Source organism: Ictalurus punctatus, chromosome 2 (assembly GCF_001660625.3).
Source record: "Ictalurus punctatus breed USDA103 chromosome 2, Coco_2.0, whole genome shotgun sequence".
In the NCBI taxonomy this organism is placed as follows: Eukaryota; Metazoa; Chordata; class Actinopteri; order Siluriformes; family Ictaluridae; genus Ictalurus; species Ictalurus punctatus.
Window position 1 is genome coordinate 37544097 of NC_030417.2, and position 19610 is coordinate 37563706.

Sequence of the window (19610 nt, forward strand, 5' to 3'; positions counted from 1 at the left end):
GGTACACCCTGGACAGGGTGCCAATACATCGCAGGGCACAATCACACACACACTCACACACCCATTCATACACTACGGACACTTTAGACACGCCAATCAGCCTACCATGCATGTCTTTGGACTGGGGGAGGAAACCGGAGTACCCGGAGGAAACCCCCGCAGCACGGGGAGAACACGCAAACTCCGCACACACAGGACCACGACACTGGAGGTGTGAGGCGAACGTGCTCACCACTAAGCCACCGTGCGCCCTCTTTTCTTCATTGTTTAATTAAGGAAGATTTTAATTTATTAATAAATAAAATATAGGAGAAGAACCTCTGTAATAAGATTCTGAATAATTAGAGGAACGAATGTGTGGAATTTCACGAACACACGTCATCTGCAAACTGATATTTTTTTTTTATCCTAAGTTTTTATATATATATATATATTACAAATTTTCTGAGACAAATGACTTTAAAAAAATAGCTACAATATGGATGAATGTATTTCCTCTGCAGTTAGTGTGATTTATAAGGTGTATAAAGGATCAAGGATTTATGACATGAGATGGGAAGTGGGCGGAGCTTAAAACAGTCAACGTTTCAGATAATGTGCTGTCATGAGTTGAATTTTCGTATTTTATATTAGTACAGTTTAAGACATGACGGGTACAGATGTAATTTATCCCCCCCCCCCCCCCCCCCAAAAAAAAAACAAGAAAAACAACAACAACCGAGCAACACGATGATTTCTACCTGTAGCGTCTCGTACTAATGAACACGTACACTTCCTTTCTAACGCGATAGCGATTATAGCTTATGCGTATTGAGTTTTAATAAAATGTTACTGTTTGATTGCTTCAATTCTCCGCCCTCGCATTTTTGTCTTATTGACTAACGTTAATGTTGCGACGAGACTATTAATATTAACCGTGCAGAAAGAAATGATTTATAAACTACACCGTGTGGAAATGACCACAGGAACAGTAACCGTGTCCTGATGGGATACGGAACTGGAAATATTTCTAAATTAAAATGACAATGTTATTACATTATTATTATTATTATTATTAACACCTTGATTTTTTTTTCTCTGAAACCAATTGAGAGTTTCCTTTGCTGTATGTTGTGGATCGTCGTCCTGCTGGAGGCTCCACCCACGTCTCATCTTCATCATCCTGGTGGATGGCAGCAGATTCTTCTCAAGAATCTCCCGGGAAAGGGCTCCATTCATCGTTCCTTCAATTATATGAAGTCTGCCAGTACCATGTGATGAAAAACAGCCCCTCACCATGACGCTTCCCCCTCCAGACCTCACTGTTGGTGTAGTGTTTTTAGGATGATGTGCAGTGCCATTTCTTCTCCAAACATGGTGTGTAGTACGACAGCTAAAAAGTTCCATTCCGCTCTCGTCTGACCAGACTACACTCTCCCGGTATTTCACAGGTTTTCCAAATGAGTTGTAGCAAACTTTAAACGAGCTTCGACATGCCTTTTCTTTAGTAATGGAGTCTTGCGTGGTGAGCGTGAGCTGTGGAGTGCATCGCCTATTGTTCTCTCTGTGACGATGGCACCTGCTGCCTCCAAGTGTTTCTGGAGCTCTTTCCGAGTGCTCCTTGGCTCTTGTGCTACTCTTCTGATTATTCTTCTGACTCCCTGGTCAGAAATCCTGCGAGGAGCTCCTGTGCGTGGCCGGTTGATGACGGAGTGATGTTGCTTCCACTTGTGGATAACGACCCCAATGGTGCTTACTGGAGGATTCAGAAGTTTTGAAATACGTCTGTATCCGATTCCATCGATATGTTTCACTACAATAAAGTTCCGAAGGTCTTGGGAGAGCTCTGTGTTTTCACCCATCATGAGATGTTTCTTGTGTGACACCGTGGTAACGAAAAGCCTTTTTCTAGACCATCAATTTACTAACCCAGCTGATATTAATCTGCACAGATAGGGGGGTGTAATTACTTACGCATTTCAGCTGCTTCCTTGATTACCTTGCTTTAAAGAACTGCTTCTTCTTAGCGTGTTCAATACTCTTCCCCGTGTCATTCCACTTTATCACACATAACTTTATTTATGGACTTTAATGTCGTGAATTCTTTATATGTGCGGATTTCGTGAGTTAACACTGACGTCTGGTGAAAATCTCACGTGAATAACCTCACTGGAAATATATTAACTGAAGTAAATGTCGACGCGTTCAGTACTTATCCCCTCCCCCGCTGTAAACGTTCACGCTGGCCTGAAAGTCGTGAGCGTGTGTTCAGCTGCACTGCAGCTTCCAGGCTGCATGTCGAGTCTAAACGCTCGTGGACGACACTGGCCTGATTTACTTTCCCTTTACAGAGTGCTTACGGGACGTTTTCGGGAGCGACTTCGGAGTCATTTACAGCGACATCGCGTGTGACTTCCTTTTCATCTCCTTCGGCCTTGGTGACAAATAAATAAACACATGAATAAATCCACATCTTCGGCTGCAGGCTGCCGTAACCAAGCAGCCGTCGTCCCCGTCCCCGTCCCCGTCCGGATCGGAAGTGTCCTAGAAGCCTATTTATTCGCTGAGTAACACTTCCAGCTGTTCTACAGCGCTCACTATAGAACATATAAAGGATAGAGTGACATTATTTCGGTCCTTACACCCTAAGCAGTGCACTTATAATACGAGGAAGTCTCTTCCTGTTCCACAAACTGCTTCCTAGTGAAGATTTCACTGTAAATGAATAAGAATTAGGTCACAGCTGTAAACCCGTTTACCGCGAAATCATTCCTCCTCCTGCAACACAGCAGCGATACGAGCTCATTCGAACGCGTTATCGTTTCCGTAGTAACAGCGAAGTCACGGGGATGTGTAACGCGTCACGTAATTTAAGCGTAAGAATAAAAACGTGCTGTTATTTAACAAAGTAAGGAGTGTGGACACGGGACAGAAGAGTCCACGCTTTCTCTGTAGCATGACAGGCTGCGTCTTTTTTTGTTGTTGGTCTAATTAAACCTCAAGAGAGAGAAAAAGGTGTGGCTGGTGAGGAGACGACTGTTTTGTAACAGCTGCTAGCGTAAGAGACGGGACGGGAACTGACTCGTCGTGCGGACTTTCCGCACCACCACAACGACACACATGACGCGTAGGTCGTGTCGTCCTTGAATAAATAAAAGACATTTTTTTTTGGTAATTGAGAAATCACTGCGGCGTAAGAGGAAATAAAACGTTTCGGGATGGGACGTTATTGGAAAATAATAAACATACAACTTATAGAGATGAAGCCCTGTATATAGGCTGAACCCCGGATTGGACAAATAAGGTGCAGCACAGGGTGCAAAAGAGGACGAGAGAGACAGAGAGAGAGAGAGAGAGAGAGAGAGAGAGGGAGGACGGGAGAGAGAGAGAGAGAGAGAGGGAGAGAGAGGGAGGGAGAGAGAGAGAGAGAGAGAGAGAGAGAGAGAGAGGGAGGGAGAGAGCGAGAGAGAGAGATCGAGAGAGAGAGAGAGAGAGAGAGAGAGAGAGAGACCTGACCTATATAGGAAGGAGGCTGAAATATTTATGGATGTAAGTGTCCTAATTCACGTGCCATTGGGGCATCATAGCCTTTTCGTCCAATTGCAGCAAAGGAAGAGGATGCAAACACACACACACACACACACACACACACACACACACACACACACACACACACACACGCACGCACACACACAATCCCATGCATATGCGCACATGCACACACACTTTTGTCTTACTATACTTGTGAGGACCTTCTATTGACGTAATTATTAATGCAGCTAGTAACGTTATGCTACACTGAAATCTAACCCGAAGCTTAACCTCGGCTCTGTTCTTTCTTTCTTTCTTTCTTTCTTTCTTTTTTTTAGCTAAAATCTGTAAAGAAAACGTTTTCCTCATGGGGACGTGCTAAATGTCCCCACATGGTCAAAACTCTCAGGTATTCTTACTTGTGGGAACATTTGATGCCCATGAAAATATAAAAACATGCCCCCAAATCCACCCCACCACCCACACACACACACACACACACACACACACACACACACATACATACACACACACACAAACACACACAAACACACACACACACACACACACACACACACACACACACACACACATACATACACACACACACATATACACACACACATACACAAACACACATACACACACACACACACACACACACACACACTCTCTATATCCACTACCAAAGACTTACTGTTCTTATTCCCTCATTTGAGGATTTGTGAAATAAAACCCTTATTCGCTAGTACAGATGTATAAGAGTACGCCGTCTATGATGTAACTATACGTTCCTTACGATCTTTACGTTCCTTCACGTGCTCGAGAGCAGGCATGCCTGGTGTAAATGTGCTAGCGGGACTAAAAGACATCGATATTTCATTCAGGTTTCATTTTTATCCTCAACATCGGCTTACTTTGGATTATCTTCTGGAACCGAGTGAGACGTCGAGAAGCTGGGGCTGATTTCTTTCTAGCCCAGACTGGAGATTCATGCAGCTCATCAGGGTCAGGTGACTATCCAGACCGACACGCCCCCTAGAGCTGACCTCACCATGTTTTTCCACACGCGTCCGTGACACGTCCGCAGCAGTGGCGGTGAAATACGGTCGTATCGGACGTGAACCGAGCGGCTTACTTACTCCGGGAAACGACACACGTCGATAGACTAAGCACACGTTGTCCAATCAAATCCAATCATGTCCAGTCGTTATCGTGCATGTTGAAAGGTACTTCCTTCCGTACGTTATCTCGAGCAGCCGTCATCGTACACGGCCATAAGAGACTCAAACTCTCAGCTCAGGTCGATATTAATCGTACTATTAAAATGAGATTTTAATAACCATCAAGATTAGAATTGGATGCTCAGTGGGACGTTTTGCAACGTTTTCGCTTTAGAAAGCCTTAATCAGCGGAGGTTATTTTTGTGTAAAAAAAAAAAAAGAAGAAAAAAAAAAAAAGAAAAGAAATTCTCGGCGCGTTTTCAATAACCGCGTCATTACTGCAGCGAGAGCGGAAAGCAGAAACAGCTTACTGTCAGAAAGATTTTTTAAAAAAAAAAGGACGGAAACTCACGTGCGGATAAACGTGCGGCCGCGTCGCGGCGGAGTCGATCCGCATCGCGTCGCGGCGCACGGATAAACTCGATGCGAAAGATAAATAGATAAACATACGACCCGTTTTAAACGATTCGGGAAAAGTAGTTATTTGTATTTGCGCTGCTGGGTTCGTGATCTAACACTAGACAAACTGAAGAAATCAGAGATAACAAGCAACAGGTGAGGATAATAGAACAGGAACAGGAAACAATGCCCATATAAGGGAAGTGAGGAATTAAAAACAGGACAGATGTTCTACCGAGTAAACGGGGACAGAATCAGAGGATGTGACCCAAATATTCAGGGCTTCTCTAAAGCCACTGCATCATTAAGAAAAGAAATCATTATATATATGTCATAAAACGTTAGAAATGTCTGAAAACACATCCGAACATCCCCAATAACATTAGAGAGTTGTGGGTGCTTTACGAGGAATAATCACAAGAATATGAACGATTTAAAGGGAAAATCCACCCTGAAGAAGCGGCATATTAATCTTTAGAATTAACCCGAGCGTCAATGACATCCAAGGTCAAATAGACATCTTGGTTAACTGTTTCTTGCGTTACCCACAATACCGTGCGTCACAATGCTGTTGATAGCGGTGCATTAGGATTCAGGCTGTGTTTCATCTCTATTTAAAGGGAGCGGTGCGGCGGCGCTTTAGTCCGTCAGTCTGTTCAGCTCTCTCACCTCCTCACGTGCACACACTCTGCTCAAACAGATCGTCTTCCACAAGCTTCCTGATCCTAATACCACCGTCGACACCATCGCGCTCGTCATGTCGTAGATCGCTACGCGGCCGAGTCGAGTCTCGATACGGCGCCAACCGAGAAATTTTGCATCGAAGCAGGTACGAACGCACGCGAAAGACGCAGACCTCGTAAATCCCGTTCAGAAATCATCCGGGCTCGCAAAGTCGCTAATCAAAACTGTTCACCGGTTCGAACAGCCAGTGTGTCATGTTCACCATGTCATTCCCCCCCCAGACCAGCAGAGGGCACCCTCACTCACATTGTTTTGAATTTCTTCCTACGTTGTCTGCCTCACTTCCTGTGTTTGTACTTCGAGGCTGTGCTTTCGAGTCCTCCTGCGAAGTTCGTATTAAGAGATGGGAAGTCGTAATTACGAGGTCAGGTGCGTACCGAAGTCATTTGGTGACTAGTTCAAGATGGCGGCGTACCGTCTCTTAATTAATTACAGCAAAAAAATAAATACAGCAAGGTCTTTTAACTCTACTTCTAGAAAACGAAGAACAAAGAATGCCCATCATGTGCGTTTAGCTTTTTTTATGTTTGTAAACAATTTATGACGCCGCTGTAAACTTTAGCGTTACATATCACATCGTAATTGTACATCTTTCCATCCATTTTCTGTACCTGGGGGAACCTGGAGCCTGTCCCAGGGAGCATCGGCAGGGTACAAGGCGGGGTACACCCTGGACGGGGTACCAATCCAACGCAGGGCACAATCACACACACATTCATACGCTACGGACACTCTGGACACGCCAGTCAGACTACCGTGCATGTCTTTGGACTGGGGGAGGAAACCGGAGTACCCGGAGGAAACCCCCGCAGCACGGGGAGAACACACAAACTCCGCACACACAGGGCAGCGGCGGGAATCCGACCCCCGACCCTGGAGGTGTGACGCAAACGTGCGACTTGTACAACGCTATCGTATTTTGTTCAGGAGATTTGCTTGTTTTGTTGTAAAAATTTACCGTCAACTACAGACGCTGCATCCACTGATTCCAGCATGTTTTCTTAATGACACGCCCCCCAACTCGGAAACTTGTGAATACGATCTTTCCGACGTGACTCGAACGCACCATGTGCCCCTAATTATCCTATTTAAGTTCTGCATTTTCCCTCCTTATTCGCCAAGCATCATGTTTGTATTGTATAGTTACTATACAGTATATTGTTGTGAGACATTTTGGTTGTCATGGTGACTTTTCCCCGCCTTGCCCTCCCTGTCTTGCCGTAGTCTAATCCTCTGTTTTAGTTGTTCTAGTACTTTTTTGGGTTCGTTTCCTGTCTTTGTTTTTTTTTTTTTAATGACTCGTTTATCCATTAAAGACTTCTACGCTTGCATCTGATTCGCTGGATTTCATGACATATAGGGTGGAGCTTACTTTGTAGGGTGGAGCTACCGTGCGGGTTCTTTTTTTATGATTTTTAAGCAAAAAAAAAAAGAATGCTTGTTCACTTTCTAGTAGTACTGCTAAACTGCTCAGAAAACTAAGCTCCATAAGGTAGGCTATATTAACCATAGACGTCTTTGTTTGCTAGCGTCAGCTTGTTAGCTAGCTAGGTGGCTAGCCGGTTGGTTAACGTTCCTTGACACGTATATAGACAAACAAATTTTAACGTCTAGAACTAGCTTGTTGTCTAAGTAGCTGACGTTAAAGTTTAGCAAACGACGTTCCAGGCATCGAGGTAGCTTGTACTGGAAAAATACAGTATAAAGCAATGCTATGCTGCCTCTGGAGAGATACAAGCTAGCTACCTAGCTAACAGGGGATGCGGAAAACTGCAGACACGACTTTTATGAAATGATAAAGCTACAGATACAAGAAACTCAAATCAAATCGATGAGCTACGTGTTTCTCCTGAGATCTCACCTCAGGAGGTTTAAATAAAAAAAAAAAAATTGGTGTTTTTTTTTTTTATACACAAACTTAAATCAGGTTTTAAATATGTAAAGCGCGCATTTGTTTAGAAATGATCTGACTTGATCAGTACCACCATGTGTCGTTTTGAGCTCAAAATCTGCCACCGATACACCATGAACACACTCTGACCGGGCTATAAACATGGAGTAAATGTCCTTCATGCCTCGTGAACAGTTTCGCTTGTGCACGAACGCTTGCATCTACAGTCGTATCGCCTACTTCCGTAGTCACCTCGCGTCAGAGCCCGAACCCTGAGCTCGTCAAAGTAACAGGAACGGCACTCACGTAAGAAGTATTCGGAGGCGTCTGCTTTGTAATCGGCGTCTTCCGGGAAGTGATCGATCTGCTTGCACAGTCCTTTGAAGGTTCCTGTTAAGACAGAGAGAGAGAAAGAGAGTACAGTTCAAACGCTTACATGACTATATATGACCATCCGCTACTAAAGGGGTCACAAAGCATGATGCTTTTTTATGTTTTCCTTTTCCTTTAATGTGTAATAAGATCCGCAAAGTCACAAAGCTCGTAGTCTCGCACGAAGGGATTTATCCTATCTAAGAGGGAGCGCCGCTCCAGACCCGCCTAAGACGCCTCGATCCAAGTCCAGCTAACGATACGCTAAAACCGACGACGTTATTAACTGTGCTTATAATTGCTTTCGGAGACTTGGAAGCGGTATAAAAGATGGATGGATGGATGGATGTTACGTTTCCGACACACGCTTGAGGTTTTCATCCAATCACAACGCGATGGGTCACCGGCCAATCAGAGCACTCTGGACTTTTCAGAAGGCGGAGCTTTGGAGAAACCGGAAGTCGATCGGAGCGTTTCAGACACACTGGGTCCTGCAATAATGTGGAAAAATAATGTGTCAACAGCACGTTAACCTATTCTATTACACCCAGTAAACAAAATAATGAACTTTTTTTTAAAATCATCATACGGCCAGTTCTTAACGCTGCTGGACAGAAATTGACACGAAGGGAAAGATAACGAGCAGAACAGCTTCGTTGAAGAATACAGGAAGTACCTGCAGTGTCCTTCAGTAAGAACAGTCGGTGTAGTAAGACTTCAGTGTCGTTAAAGCAAACATCCAGAGAAACAGGAAGTCTCGGACAAGCCGGACAAGCCAAGTGCGCCGGTGCTCGCTCGCTGACGCAGTGCTTTTGTTTATAGCGGTCTGTTTCGCGTACTGCGTTCAACGCGAATCAGCTTCCTGTACTCGTTAGCTACATCGACCCGTAACCCAAGACGAAATCGACAGGGGAACACTGTGCAAACAAACAAACAAATAAATAAATACATAAATAAATAAACTCTGTCATGTTTCAGTCTTTGAAAAATTAACACTAACTAAAAAGTCACCGCCTTTATTATGGAACCGCGCCTCTGTGAGGATTAAATATATCCAGTATTAATGTGTGTGTGTGTGTGTGTGTGTGTGTGTGTACACATTGCAGTAACACACACTCTTCCTCAGCCCCTCCTTTTCCCCCTCATACGTTTCTTTGATAACCGCTGCAGCTGTAGGGAGTACCAAAAAAAAAAAAAAGAGAAAAAATTCCCAGAATCCTCCAGGACCCCACTGCGCTGGGATCGCTGCTAAATCAACCAATCACGGCATGAGTAATCAGAGACGGACAGGGAAGAGGAGCCCGCCCACGCACGGCTACACACAATGATGTCATCCCTTGGGCTCAAGAACGAATCAATGCTGAAGCCCACTCATATGAGATCGAGCTCGGGATATGTGTGTGTGTGTGTGTGTGTGTGTGTGTGTGTGTTTCACTCTCACTCCCTGGATATGTGTGTGTGCAGTTCTTATAGTGTGTGTGTGTTAGTCCTTTCCTCTATGCCATAATGAGACAGAAGATTAGGAAGATTCCAAGACCCCCGAAACAGACGGGGACCCACACGGACCGTACCACTTCTTTTCCTTGCACACGGTTCTCGAGCCTACTGAAGGGTTCTATATTAAATCACGTCGTCGCTAAGGTAATAGCGTATAGACTAGTTCTAATAAATACATAAATAAATATACGATGAAATAAATATACAATAAATGTGTTCTCTCTACACTCTCGCACACATATCCCCCTCCCCCCTACGTAAAAATGTTCGAATGGTCTAGCCCTGTCACAGCAGGTAGGCTAATCAAATGATTCATTTAAATGAGCACGATGCCAAACAAACATGTCTGGCTTTCAAAAGAGAAAAGAAACGGGTGGATTTTTTTGTTTGTTTTGTTTTTTAGGAGTAAAGATGACTCTATTCATTATGTCATAGCATTCCTTTTATTTAAATCCCAAGCATCGTTGTCGAATGAAGAACGAGGACGAATCAGCTCCTTAGTTCAGTCGTCAGGGCGCCGATTAGCGCGGCGGCCATTTTAAATCCTGTGTCAATCGCGAAATCCTTCCAGTGCGCTGGAACGTCCCCACAATGCACCGCAAAAACCAGGGCGCGTCGACGCTCACTATGCTCCCTTACTGGAAACGGCGTCATAGTTTCCGAAGCCGTTCAGCTCGAAAACAACGACGACGACACGGCAGACGAACATTCAGACAGCTTCGTCTACAAACGTAAGCAGCTGGTTATCGTTCTCGTGGCTCTCGAACGATTACTTACGTTAGCGGTTTTTAACTTTATGCGACGTTGTGTGTACGGTTCGTTTGAGTCTGAGGACTTTTATTCGGAATTCGAAACCGACCTCATTTCCTCGTTAGCTGAGTTCTCCGTATTAACGACTTAAAAGTGCACCTAGTATGTTTTTTCAGATATTCCCTTTCACGTAGAGTGTGATATACGTGGCTGTTTGTGAAAGTGAAAAGTCGGCAAAGTTTCAAAAATCGACGCGCACGACAAACGGAGTTATCGACTCCTGAAAGAAGGAATCGATTCTGAACAGCTGAATCGACTCGTTAGTGATTCCAGACTTTACTTCCTGTACTAACCTACGTAGGTTCGTAACAAAAAGCCCCGCCTCTGGTCTTCATCGACCGCTCGCTGACAGACCGATCACGACAGACTGGGACGTCTGACCAATCACAGCAGAGTATGCTCTCTGATAGGAGGCGTTTCGAACGAATCCTTTAGCTCGTTGAACGAGTCGTTTGTGACACTGTGGGGAAAAAAAGGTAACGCTGCAATGATGAGCACGTTAAAGTGTTTTTACACCTCGGATGCACGGAAATCTATCGTATGAGACCTTCAAAACAAAATTAGGCCCGTTTGAGGTCCATAATAGGTGCGCTTTGATATACAAAATTCTGATTTGTCTGTAATTTTCCGTTAAAGCCATCTTTACGTTGTACAGATTTCAAATTTTTCAAATTGCCAGCTCTCGCTGGAAACGAACGGCCGTTATTTCCGCCGCGAGTTGAGTTATTTCCTGTTTTCCTCCTTTTAGGTTATTTACCAGCTATAAACAGTCGTCCTTTCACCAACGTCTCGTCCCCCCTCTCTTTCTCGGAGACCTTCTCACGTCAGGAAACGTCGCCTTAAAGCACCGAGGCTTCTCCCGTAAACGCTGAACGACTTCGTATTCAATTTTTGCCTTTGTTTTCAAATGACATCGACGGGTGAAATAAAAAGCTGGAGAATCGTGCATCGTGAGGGGATGGTGTTGATGCGATTATCCCCACACCAGGAATAAAACCGGTGATTGAGCTGCTTTGTGATATTGAAATGAAGTTTTAATAAACATGAAAAATCTATCAAGTCAAACTGCGATCATCGAGCGTTAACGTTCATGTTCAAAGCTTCCGGCACAATTCGGACAACTGTGTGGAGAAATTAGATAAGTTCTGAGGGTGGGCAATTCCTACTGGAACCTGCAGCCTATATATATATATATATATATATATATATATACACACACACACACATGTGTGTGTGTGTTTGTGTGTGTGTGTTTAATTGCACACGTGTCCGTTTCTTTTTCTCTCTCTCCGAAGCTGGACTCCGTCTCTCTCTGCAGCAGGTGGGCGAAATGAAGAAATTCACCAGCCAAACAGCAGCGGGGGACGGGTTTCCATGGCTACCATTTAGGACGATCAGTGTGTGCGTGTGTGAGTGTGTGTGAGGGAGCGAGAGAGAGAGAGAGAGAGAGAAGAGAGAGACACCTGAGAGAATCAGGGTGAAAAACGCAGAGCATGGTGAAGAGATGTTCACTGAACCTGTGAGACTAACACCTGATATGTTACACACACACACACGCACACACACACACACACACACACACACACTTTCTTTCCCCTTTTATTACACCACAGCACTGCTGAATTCTGGATTCGGATTGGTCAGAAGGTGTCGATTCGTTTCCTACAACAGCAGCTCCGACCGAAGCGCAGCCGCAGATCACGGGTGTATGTTCACGCGCTCGTTCTGATACGTTCCCGTTTCCATGGTAACAGCTCGTTCCCAGGGACGTATACAGAGAAATGGATTAAAAAATTATTATTATTATTATTATTAATTTTTTTTAAACGTCTGGAAATATGTTGTCTGTAAGGAGAATGTTTATAGCAGACGTCTCCAGCGTCGGTCAGAGCTGAAGTGAAGTTTTCGGAGGAGTTTTTACGCTCCGATCGTGCGGCGTTTTTAAAAAAAAAAATTATAATTTTGTCTTATTAACTTCGAGAGAGAGAGAGAGAGAGAGAGAGAGAGAGAGAGAGAGAGAGAGAGAGAGACGCTGGTGAAGGAATGGCTCTTTACAGCTGCTACAACGTACGTGAGAACAGGAACGAACGTGTTTCCACGGCGTTAACGTAACTATAAATGGATAAAAAAGTACAAAGTGTCTTTTTTTTTAAATGAATAAAAATAAAAGGGTAACTGTGGTGTAGGAGGAATAAACCCATTTCAGGACATGATGCAACTCCTCTTCATCGCACCACCTCATCACTCATCACTTCCCTATAACAGCACGACACCGAGGGGTTTCTCCTTCATTACATACCCTTTTTCAACTTTTTGATCAGACTGAATGATTAGAATGATTGATTAGAATGATTGATCAGAATGATTGATTAGTATGATTGATTAGAATGATTGATTAGAATGATTGATCAGAATGATTGATTAGAATGATTGATTAGAATGATGGATCAGACTGAATGATTAGAATGATTGATTAGAATGATTATTAGAATGATTGATTAGAATGATTGATTAGAATGATTGATCAGAATGATTGATTAGTATGATTATTAGAATGATTGATTAGAATGATTGATTAGAATGATTGATCAGAATGATTGATTAGTATGATTATTAGAATGATTGATTAGAATGATTGATTAGAATGATTGATCAGAATGATTGATTAGAATGATTGATTAGAATGATTGATCAGAATGATTGATTAGAATGATTGATTAGAATGATTGATCAGAATGATTGATTAGAATGATTGATTAGAATGATTGATCAGAATGATTGATTCGAATGATTGATTAGAATGATTGATTAGTATGATTGATTAGAATGATTGATCAGAATGATGGATCAGACTGATTGATTAGAATGATTGATTAGAATGATTGATTAGAATGATTGATTAGTATGATTATTAGTATGATTGATTAGTATGATTGATTAGTATGATTATTAGTATGATTGATTAGAATGATTATTAGAATGATTGATTAGAATGATTGATTAGTATGATTATTAGTATGATTGATTAGTATGATTGATTAGTATGATTGATTAGAATGATTGATTAGAATGATTATTAGTATGATTGATTAGAATGATTGATTAGAATGATTATTAGTATGATTATTAGAATGATTGATTAGAATGATTATTAGTATGATTGATTAGTATGATTGATTAGTATGATTGATTAGAATGATTGATTAGAATGATTATTAGTATGATTGATTAGAATTATTGATTAGAATGATTATTAGAATGATTGATTAGTATGATTATTAGTATGATTATTAGTATGATTATTAGTATGATTGATTAGAATGATTGATTAGTATGATTATTAGTATGATTGATTAGAATGATTGATTAGTATGCTATTACCCCATGTGTTTGGATGTGTAACGACCAGAACCGTTATTCTGGGCGGGGCCTATCCTGCTGAAATGTACAATTTAATTAGTTTAAACGTTTCATATTGTCCATGCGACAGATCCATAAACACAGTTCGAAAGCTGTGAGAGTAGAGGACGAGGAGGAAAGTCAGACAAGCCCACGTCCAAGAATTTACTAAAGCCAGTCTTTTCATCTTGGCTAGAAGCCACTTCATCAAACATCTCAAATAACTCAAAATAACTAAAAAATGATTATAAATAAGCTTGAATGTATTTACAACTCAAAGACTTGTTAACATCTCGAAGATTTCGATCGATGATCGATGAATTCAATTCGACTCTCTGATCCCTTTGGGCTGAGAGTGAGAGAGAGAGAGTGTGAGAGTGAGAGAGGGTGAGAGAGAGAGAGAGGGCAAGAGAGAGAGAGGGCAAGAGAGAGAGAGTGTGAGAGGGAGTGAGAGAGAGAGAGCGTGAGAGAGTGAGAGAGAGTGAGAGAGAGAGGGTGAGAGAGGGTGAGAGAGAGAGAGAGAGAGAGAGGGTGAGAGAGAGAGAGAGAGAGAGTGAGAGTGAGAGAGGGTGAGAGAGTGAGAGAGAGGGCAAGAGAGAGAGAGTGAGAGAGAGAGAGTGAGAGAGGGAGTGAGAGAGAGAGAGCGAGAGAGGGTGAGAGAGAGAGAGAGTGAGAGAGTGAGAGAGAGAGTGAGAGAGAGAGTGAGAGAGGGTGAGAGAGGGAGTGAGAGAGCGTGAGAGAGTGAGAGAGAGTGAGAGAGAGAGTGAGAGAGGGTGAGAGAGGGTGAGAGAGAGAGAGAGAGAGAGTGAGAGTGAGAGAGGGTGAGAGAGTGAGAGAGAGTGAGAGAGAGAGTGAGAGAGAGAGAGAGAGTGAGAGTGAGAGAGGGTGAGAGAGTGAGAGAGAGTGAGAGAGAGAGTGAGAGAGGGTGAGAGAGGGTGAGAGAGAGAGAGAGTGAGAGAGGGTCAGAGAGAGAGAGAGAGAGAGAGAGAGAGTGAGAGAGGGTCAGAGAGAGAGAGAGGGAGAGAGAGAGAGAGAGAGAGAGTGAGAGTGAGAGAGGGTGAGAGAGTGAGAGAGAGGGCGAGAGAGAGAGAGAGTGAGAGTGAGAGAGGGTGAGAGAGTGAGAGAGAGGGCAAGAGAGAGAGAGAGTGAGAGAGAGAGAGTGAGAGAGGGTGAGAGAAGTAGTGAGAGAGCGTGAGAGAGTGAGAGAGGGTGAGAGAGAGAGAGAGTGAGAGAGAGAGAGTGAGAGAGGGTGAGAGAAGTAGTGAGAGAGCGTGAGAGAGTGAGAGAGGGCAAGAGAGAGAGAGAGTGAGAGAGAGAGAGTGAGAGAGGGTGAGAGAAGTAGTGAGAGAGCGTGAGAGAGTGAGAGAGGGTGAGAGAGAGAGAGTGAGAGAGAGAGAGTGAGAGAGGGTGAGAGAAGTAGTGAGAGAGCGTGAGAGAGTGAGAGAGGGTGAGAGAGAGAGAGAGTGAGAGAGGGTGAGAGAGAGAGAGAGAGGGTGAGAGAGAGAGAGAGAGAGAGTGAGAGTGAGAGAGGGTGAGAGAGTGAGAGAGAGTGAGAGAGGGTGAGAGAGAGAGAGAGAGTGAGAGTGAGAGAGGGTGAGAGAGTGAGAGAGAGTGAGAGAGAGAGTGAGAGAGGGTGAGAGAGGGTGAGAGAGAGAGAGAGAGAGAGAGTGAGAGAGGGTCAGAGAGAGAGGGCAAGAGAGAGAGAGAGTGAGAGAGAGAGAGTGAGAGAGGGTGAGAGAGAGAGAGAGAGAGAGAGACTCTGAGAGCTAAATAATCCTAAAATATACACGCCCGCTGTCTACGCCATGGTTAATGGGGCTGTTATTGAAATATAGCAGGAGCGAACCGCCATGATTGCTGTATTCATCTTAATAATCACCTGTTATTAATATAGAACTGCTGAAGCTGCTCAGATTAGTGGGGAAACCTCTTCAAGGAGCCACTAATGCTAATACTAGAGAGTTTTAAATGATGAAACGACAAATCCTTTCATTTTTGAAAGTATCCGTCGTTTCATCATTTAAAACTCTCTAGTATTAGCATTAGCGGGAGGTTTTCTTCCCGATTTATTTGATTTTTTATCCCAGATTCATTAGACAATAGTACCCCCCAACATTTTGTCAAAGGTAGCGATGTGAGGGGGTAAAAGTGAACACCCAGACATCTTTCAATGGGGTTTTTTTTTGTTTTTTTTTGAGATGCTTGTAATTGGCCGACATCAGAAAAAGACAACCTTATAAATGAATAAACAAACAAACAAACAAATAAATAAATAAATAAATTTCTGTCTAATTTCCAGCATTATTTCTGGAGCACTCCTGCCGACTCCGACACGGTTAACACGGCCGTTATTAAAATCAGCAGCAACAGCAGGGAGAACAGCTGTAATTGCTGCATTCGTCTTGATAATCACCTGTTATTAATCTCCACAAATGGTGTCGGTAAATTATGAAGCATTGGCACGACACACCTACCCAAAACCAGAGGTTGGGAATACGCTGCGTGTGTGTGAAGTATGTGCCGATTTTTTTAAACGCTCGATTCTGATTGGTCAGAGTCATTTTCTGTAACGGCAGCTCTGGTTTATATTAAAGCGCACCTATTATGGATCTGAAACGCACATATTTTTGTTTTAAAGCTCTCAAACGATAGATTCACGCGCATCCGAGCTCAAAAAACACTTTAACGTGCTCATCATTTAAACTGCAGCGTTACCTTTTTCCCCCCGGTGTCACAAACGACTCGTTAAATGATCCGTTCTAAATGATTCGTTCTAAACTCCTCCTTTCAGCGAGGATACCCTGCTCTGATTGGTCAGATATCCCAATCTGTCCTGATTGGTCTACCGGTGTCAGCGTGCAGCCGATGAAGACCACAGGCGGGGCTTTTTGTTACGAACCTATGTAGGTTAGTACGGGAAGTAAAGTCTGGAATCACTAGCGAGTCGTTTCAGCCGTTCGGAATCGATTCCTTCTTTTAGGAGTTCTTTAAGCTTTGTTGCTATGGTTCAAGAGGAGTACATCACTTCCTGTTATAGGAGAAGAATCAACTCTGCTTCATCACACCGTAACGTTGATTACTTCCCCATAACGGCATAACATGGAGTGTTTTATTCCGTACATATCATCATCATCATCATCATCATCATCATCTCCTAACGTTTTATTATGACTATATCGTTGCACGTTCGCGTCGATAAGCCGAGGAATCAGGACTGAACGTGTTGTGTATCATAAAGCGGCTCTGCGTGTTCTGTCGTGCTTTCCGGAGCCGTCTCTCTCACACGCACTTACACGTACACACCTTTTCCGCCCTGTTCTTGTCGACCCTGTGAAGATCACAGATTCCCCGGGCGTCCGCTTTGATGCCGTCGCTAAAAGGGGTCGCACCCCCGCACTCATCCCTCAATCGCTCCATCATTACTTTTTCATCCGCGCTGCCTCGTTCTTTCTTTCTCACCCAGATCAGGTCCGCGTCGGAAATACGAACATGGCTCTACGAGCAGTGGGAGTAGGAGAGATTCTGCTCTCTTAAATCTCTCTCGCCGAGGCTCTCCGTCAGCTCAGAGGAACGAGGTCAGCTCAGCCGAGCGAGAACGTGACGGAGGAAAGAAGGGAACGGCACGGCGGAGCCAGAGAGAGGAGGCGGAGAGGGCAGAGACACAAAATGAAAGGATTACGGAGCAATTTCCCAGCTGAGGTTCAGGGCTCAGTCTTCTCACCACCAGCTGGATTGCAAACCAAGGCCTACGTTTCCAGCCAAACCATTACATCATCGTCTGTGTGAGAGTATTAATACCCGGTGTGAAAATAACCAGAATTTTACAAGCCGAACTTCAAGAAACTAGTTTACTGTTCTTTATTCCGAGAATGCAGACGCTCTGATGAGAAGAACCTTTTCAGGAGCCTATCAGGATCTTCACACACAGATCATACGGCTTAATCCGTCGGTGGACGATTTTGACATACGCGCTTAAAAACGCGTAACCTGACGAGCGATCTAGTGCCGTTGCGACCGCCGACAAAAAAAAAAATTCCGGCAGTGTGAGAAACATCCGACTCAAATCTCGTCTACGGTCCACCAACAGGAGGACGGAACAGGAGGAACTCATGGGACAGCTACGAATACGCTGGCTGCGTTGGTAAACGAAACGCGCTACCGGACAAAAAAAAATCCTCCATACTCGGTCCCTCCGGGATTTCGCCACTTTGCGATCGCAGGAATTGACGCGAAAGCAAACAAACTCCGCAACACTCGCAGGGTTTTTCAAAATGACATCCGATTTTACGCAGATCCGGGCCGGGACTTCGAGTCTTTGATTCGTGAGTATGGCTAAAAGGTCTCGTTTACCAACAAACATCGCAATTCCGTGCGATCGCGATTTCGCCGATTCATGTCTATAAATAAAGAAATAAATAAATAAACTTTTCCTCGCAGCGAAATCGAGCACCGTGGCGTTCAGAAGGTTCTGGAGCCTTCAGGAAACAGTGCCGTATCTCCTATATACAGTAGTTAAGTAAAACGTTTATTACCAGTGCTGGACAATAACGACGTACACGTGATTAGTTAGTTTTCAGATCCCTGCGCGATCGGGGAAACGTCTGCGCTGTAGTGAAATGATCTCGGCCGCCTTGGAAGTAAATTCAGTCCCCTTTAGTGATCAGTGTCGGGTGAAAACCTGTGGAAAACCTGTGGAAAGAATGGTTTGAGATTAAACCCCGACACCACGGTGGCGCGAAGAGGACAACAATCATCTACCCTAGTTTCCAAACAAACTTGGGATGAAACGACGCTCGGGATAAGCGAGACGCATGGTGTGTTTAACGCAGGAAGAGGAGAGCGATGACGAGGGGACGGGAGAGAAAGGATCGGTGGACAAACAGAGAGACGGAAGAGGGACACGACGCAGGGCGAACGTCGCGGGAGAGTACAGGACCGGGGGAGAAAATAACGAGAGGCGTGAGGGTTTTTGGCCGGCGGGGAAACGTTCTAAAAACAGCTGGTGTGTATCTGTGTCAGCGCAAACGCTGCGGCGTTCTGAAGCCCGTAAGCACCGGAGGTCACTTATGAAGGCACACACGAACGTATCGGAACGACCGGAAGTCTGTCGGGACGGCACAAGATGTAAGAATCGGGTTTGGGGTAAAAACTTGGGTCCGGTTCTCACCCTCGCAAAAAGGGTCTTTTATTTTAAAATATATGGCTTTGTAAACACTTGTGTGTGTGTGTGTGGGGGGGGGGGGGGTTAGGGGGGGGGGATAAAGGAAATAGTTTTTTTTAAATCTTCTTAAACAGAATAAAAAATGGTTTTCTTTCATTCTCTATATGTTCAGTCTGAAATATTTACATTTCTGCTAGACAGTGAGTGCAGTACTGAATAGATGTACAGTGTGGCGCACACACACACACACACACACACACACACACACTAGAGTCACACTCTCACCCAGGTTGCTCAGACAGCACATGGTTCACAGGGGGTGCGTTCACACTCCTCGGTGGTGGTGGTGGTGTGTGAGTGTGTGTGTGTGTGAGTGTGTGTGTGTGTGTGTGTAGACCGCGGCGTACGCTTTGTACTTCACTCTGCAGCGTGGCAGCACTCATTAACACACACACTGGTCAGCCATGCCAAGACACCGAGTAGACACTAATTTGATTTCGTTCACAGCGCCGGCGCTTCTCGTGCTGCGTTACAATTTAGCACACACTGCTCGACACACACACACACACACACACACACACACACACACACACAGGCTGTAGCT

At 44.2% G+C, this 19610-nt stretch overlaps 1 protein-coding gene across 1 annotated transcript in view; it reads right to left on the reverse strand.

The window, feature by feature from the left end:
* Positions 1–19610, reverse strand: part of LOC108275959 (voltage-dependent calcium channel gamma-2 subunit) — a 61238-nt gene that overhangs the window by 10586 nt on the left and 31042 nt on the right. The window contains exon 2 of the mRNA XM_017487144.3: positions 8074–8157. Within this exon, the coding sequence (XP_017342633.1) occupies positions 8074–8157 (84 nt within the window). The remainder of the gene's footprint in view (positions 1–8073; positions 8158–19610) is intronic.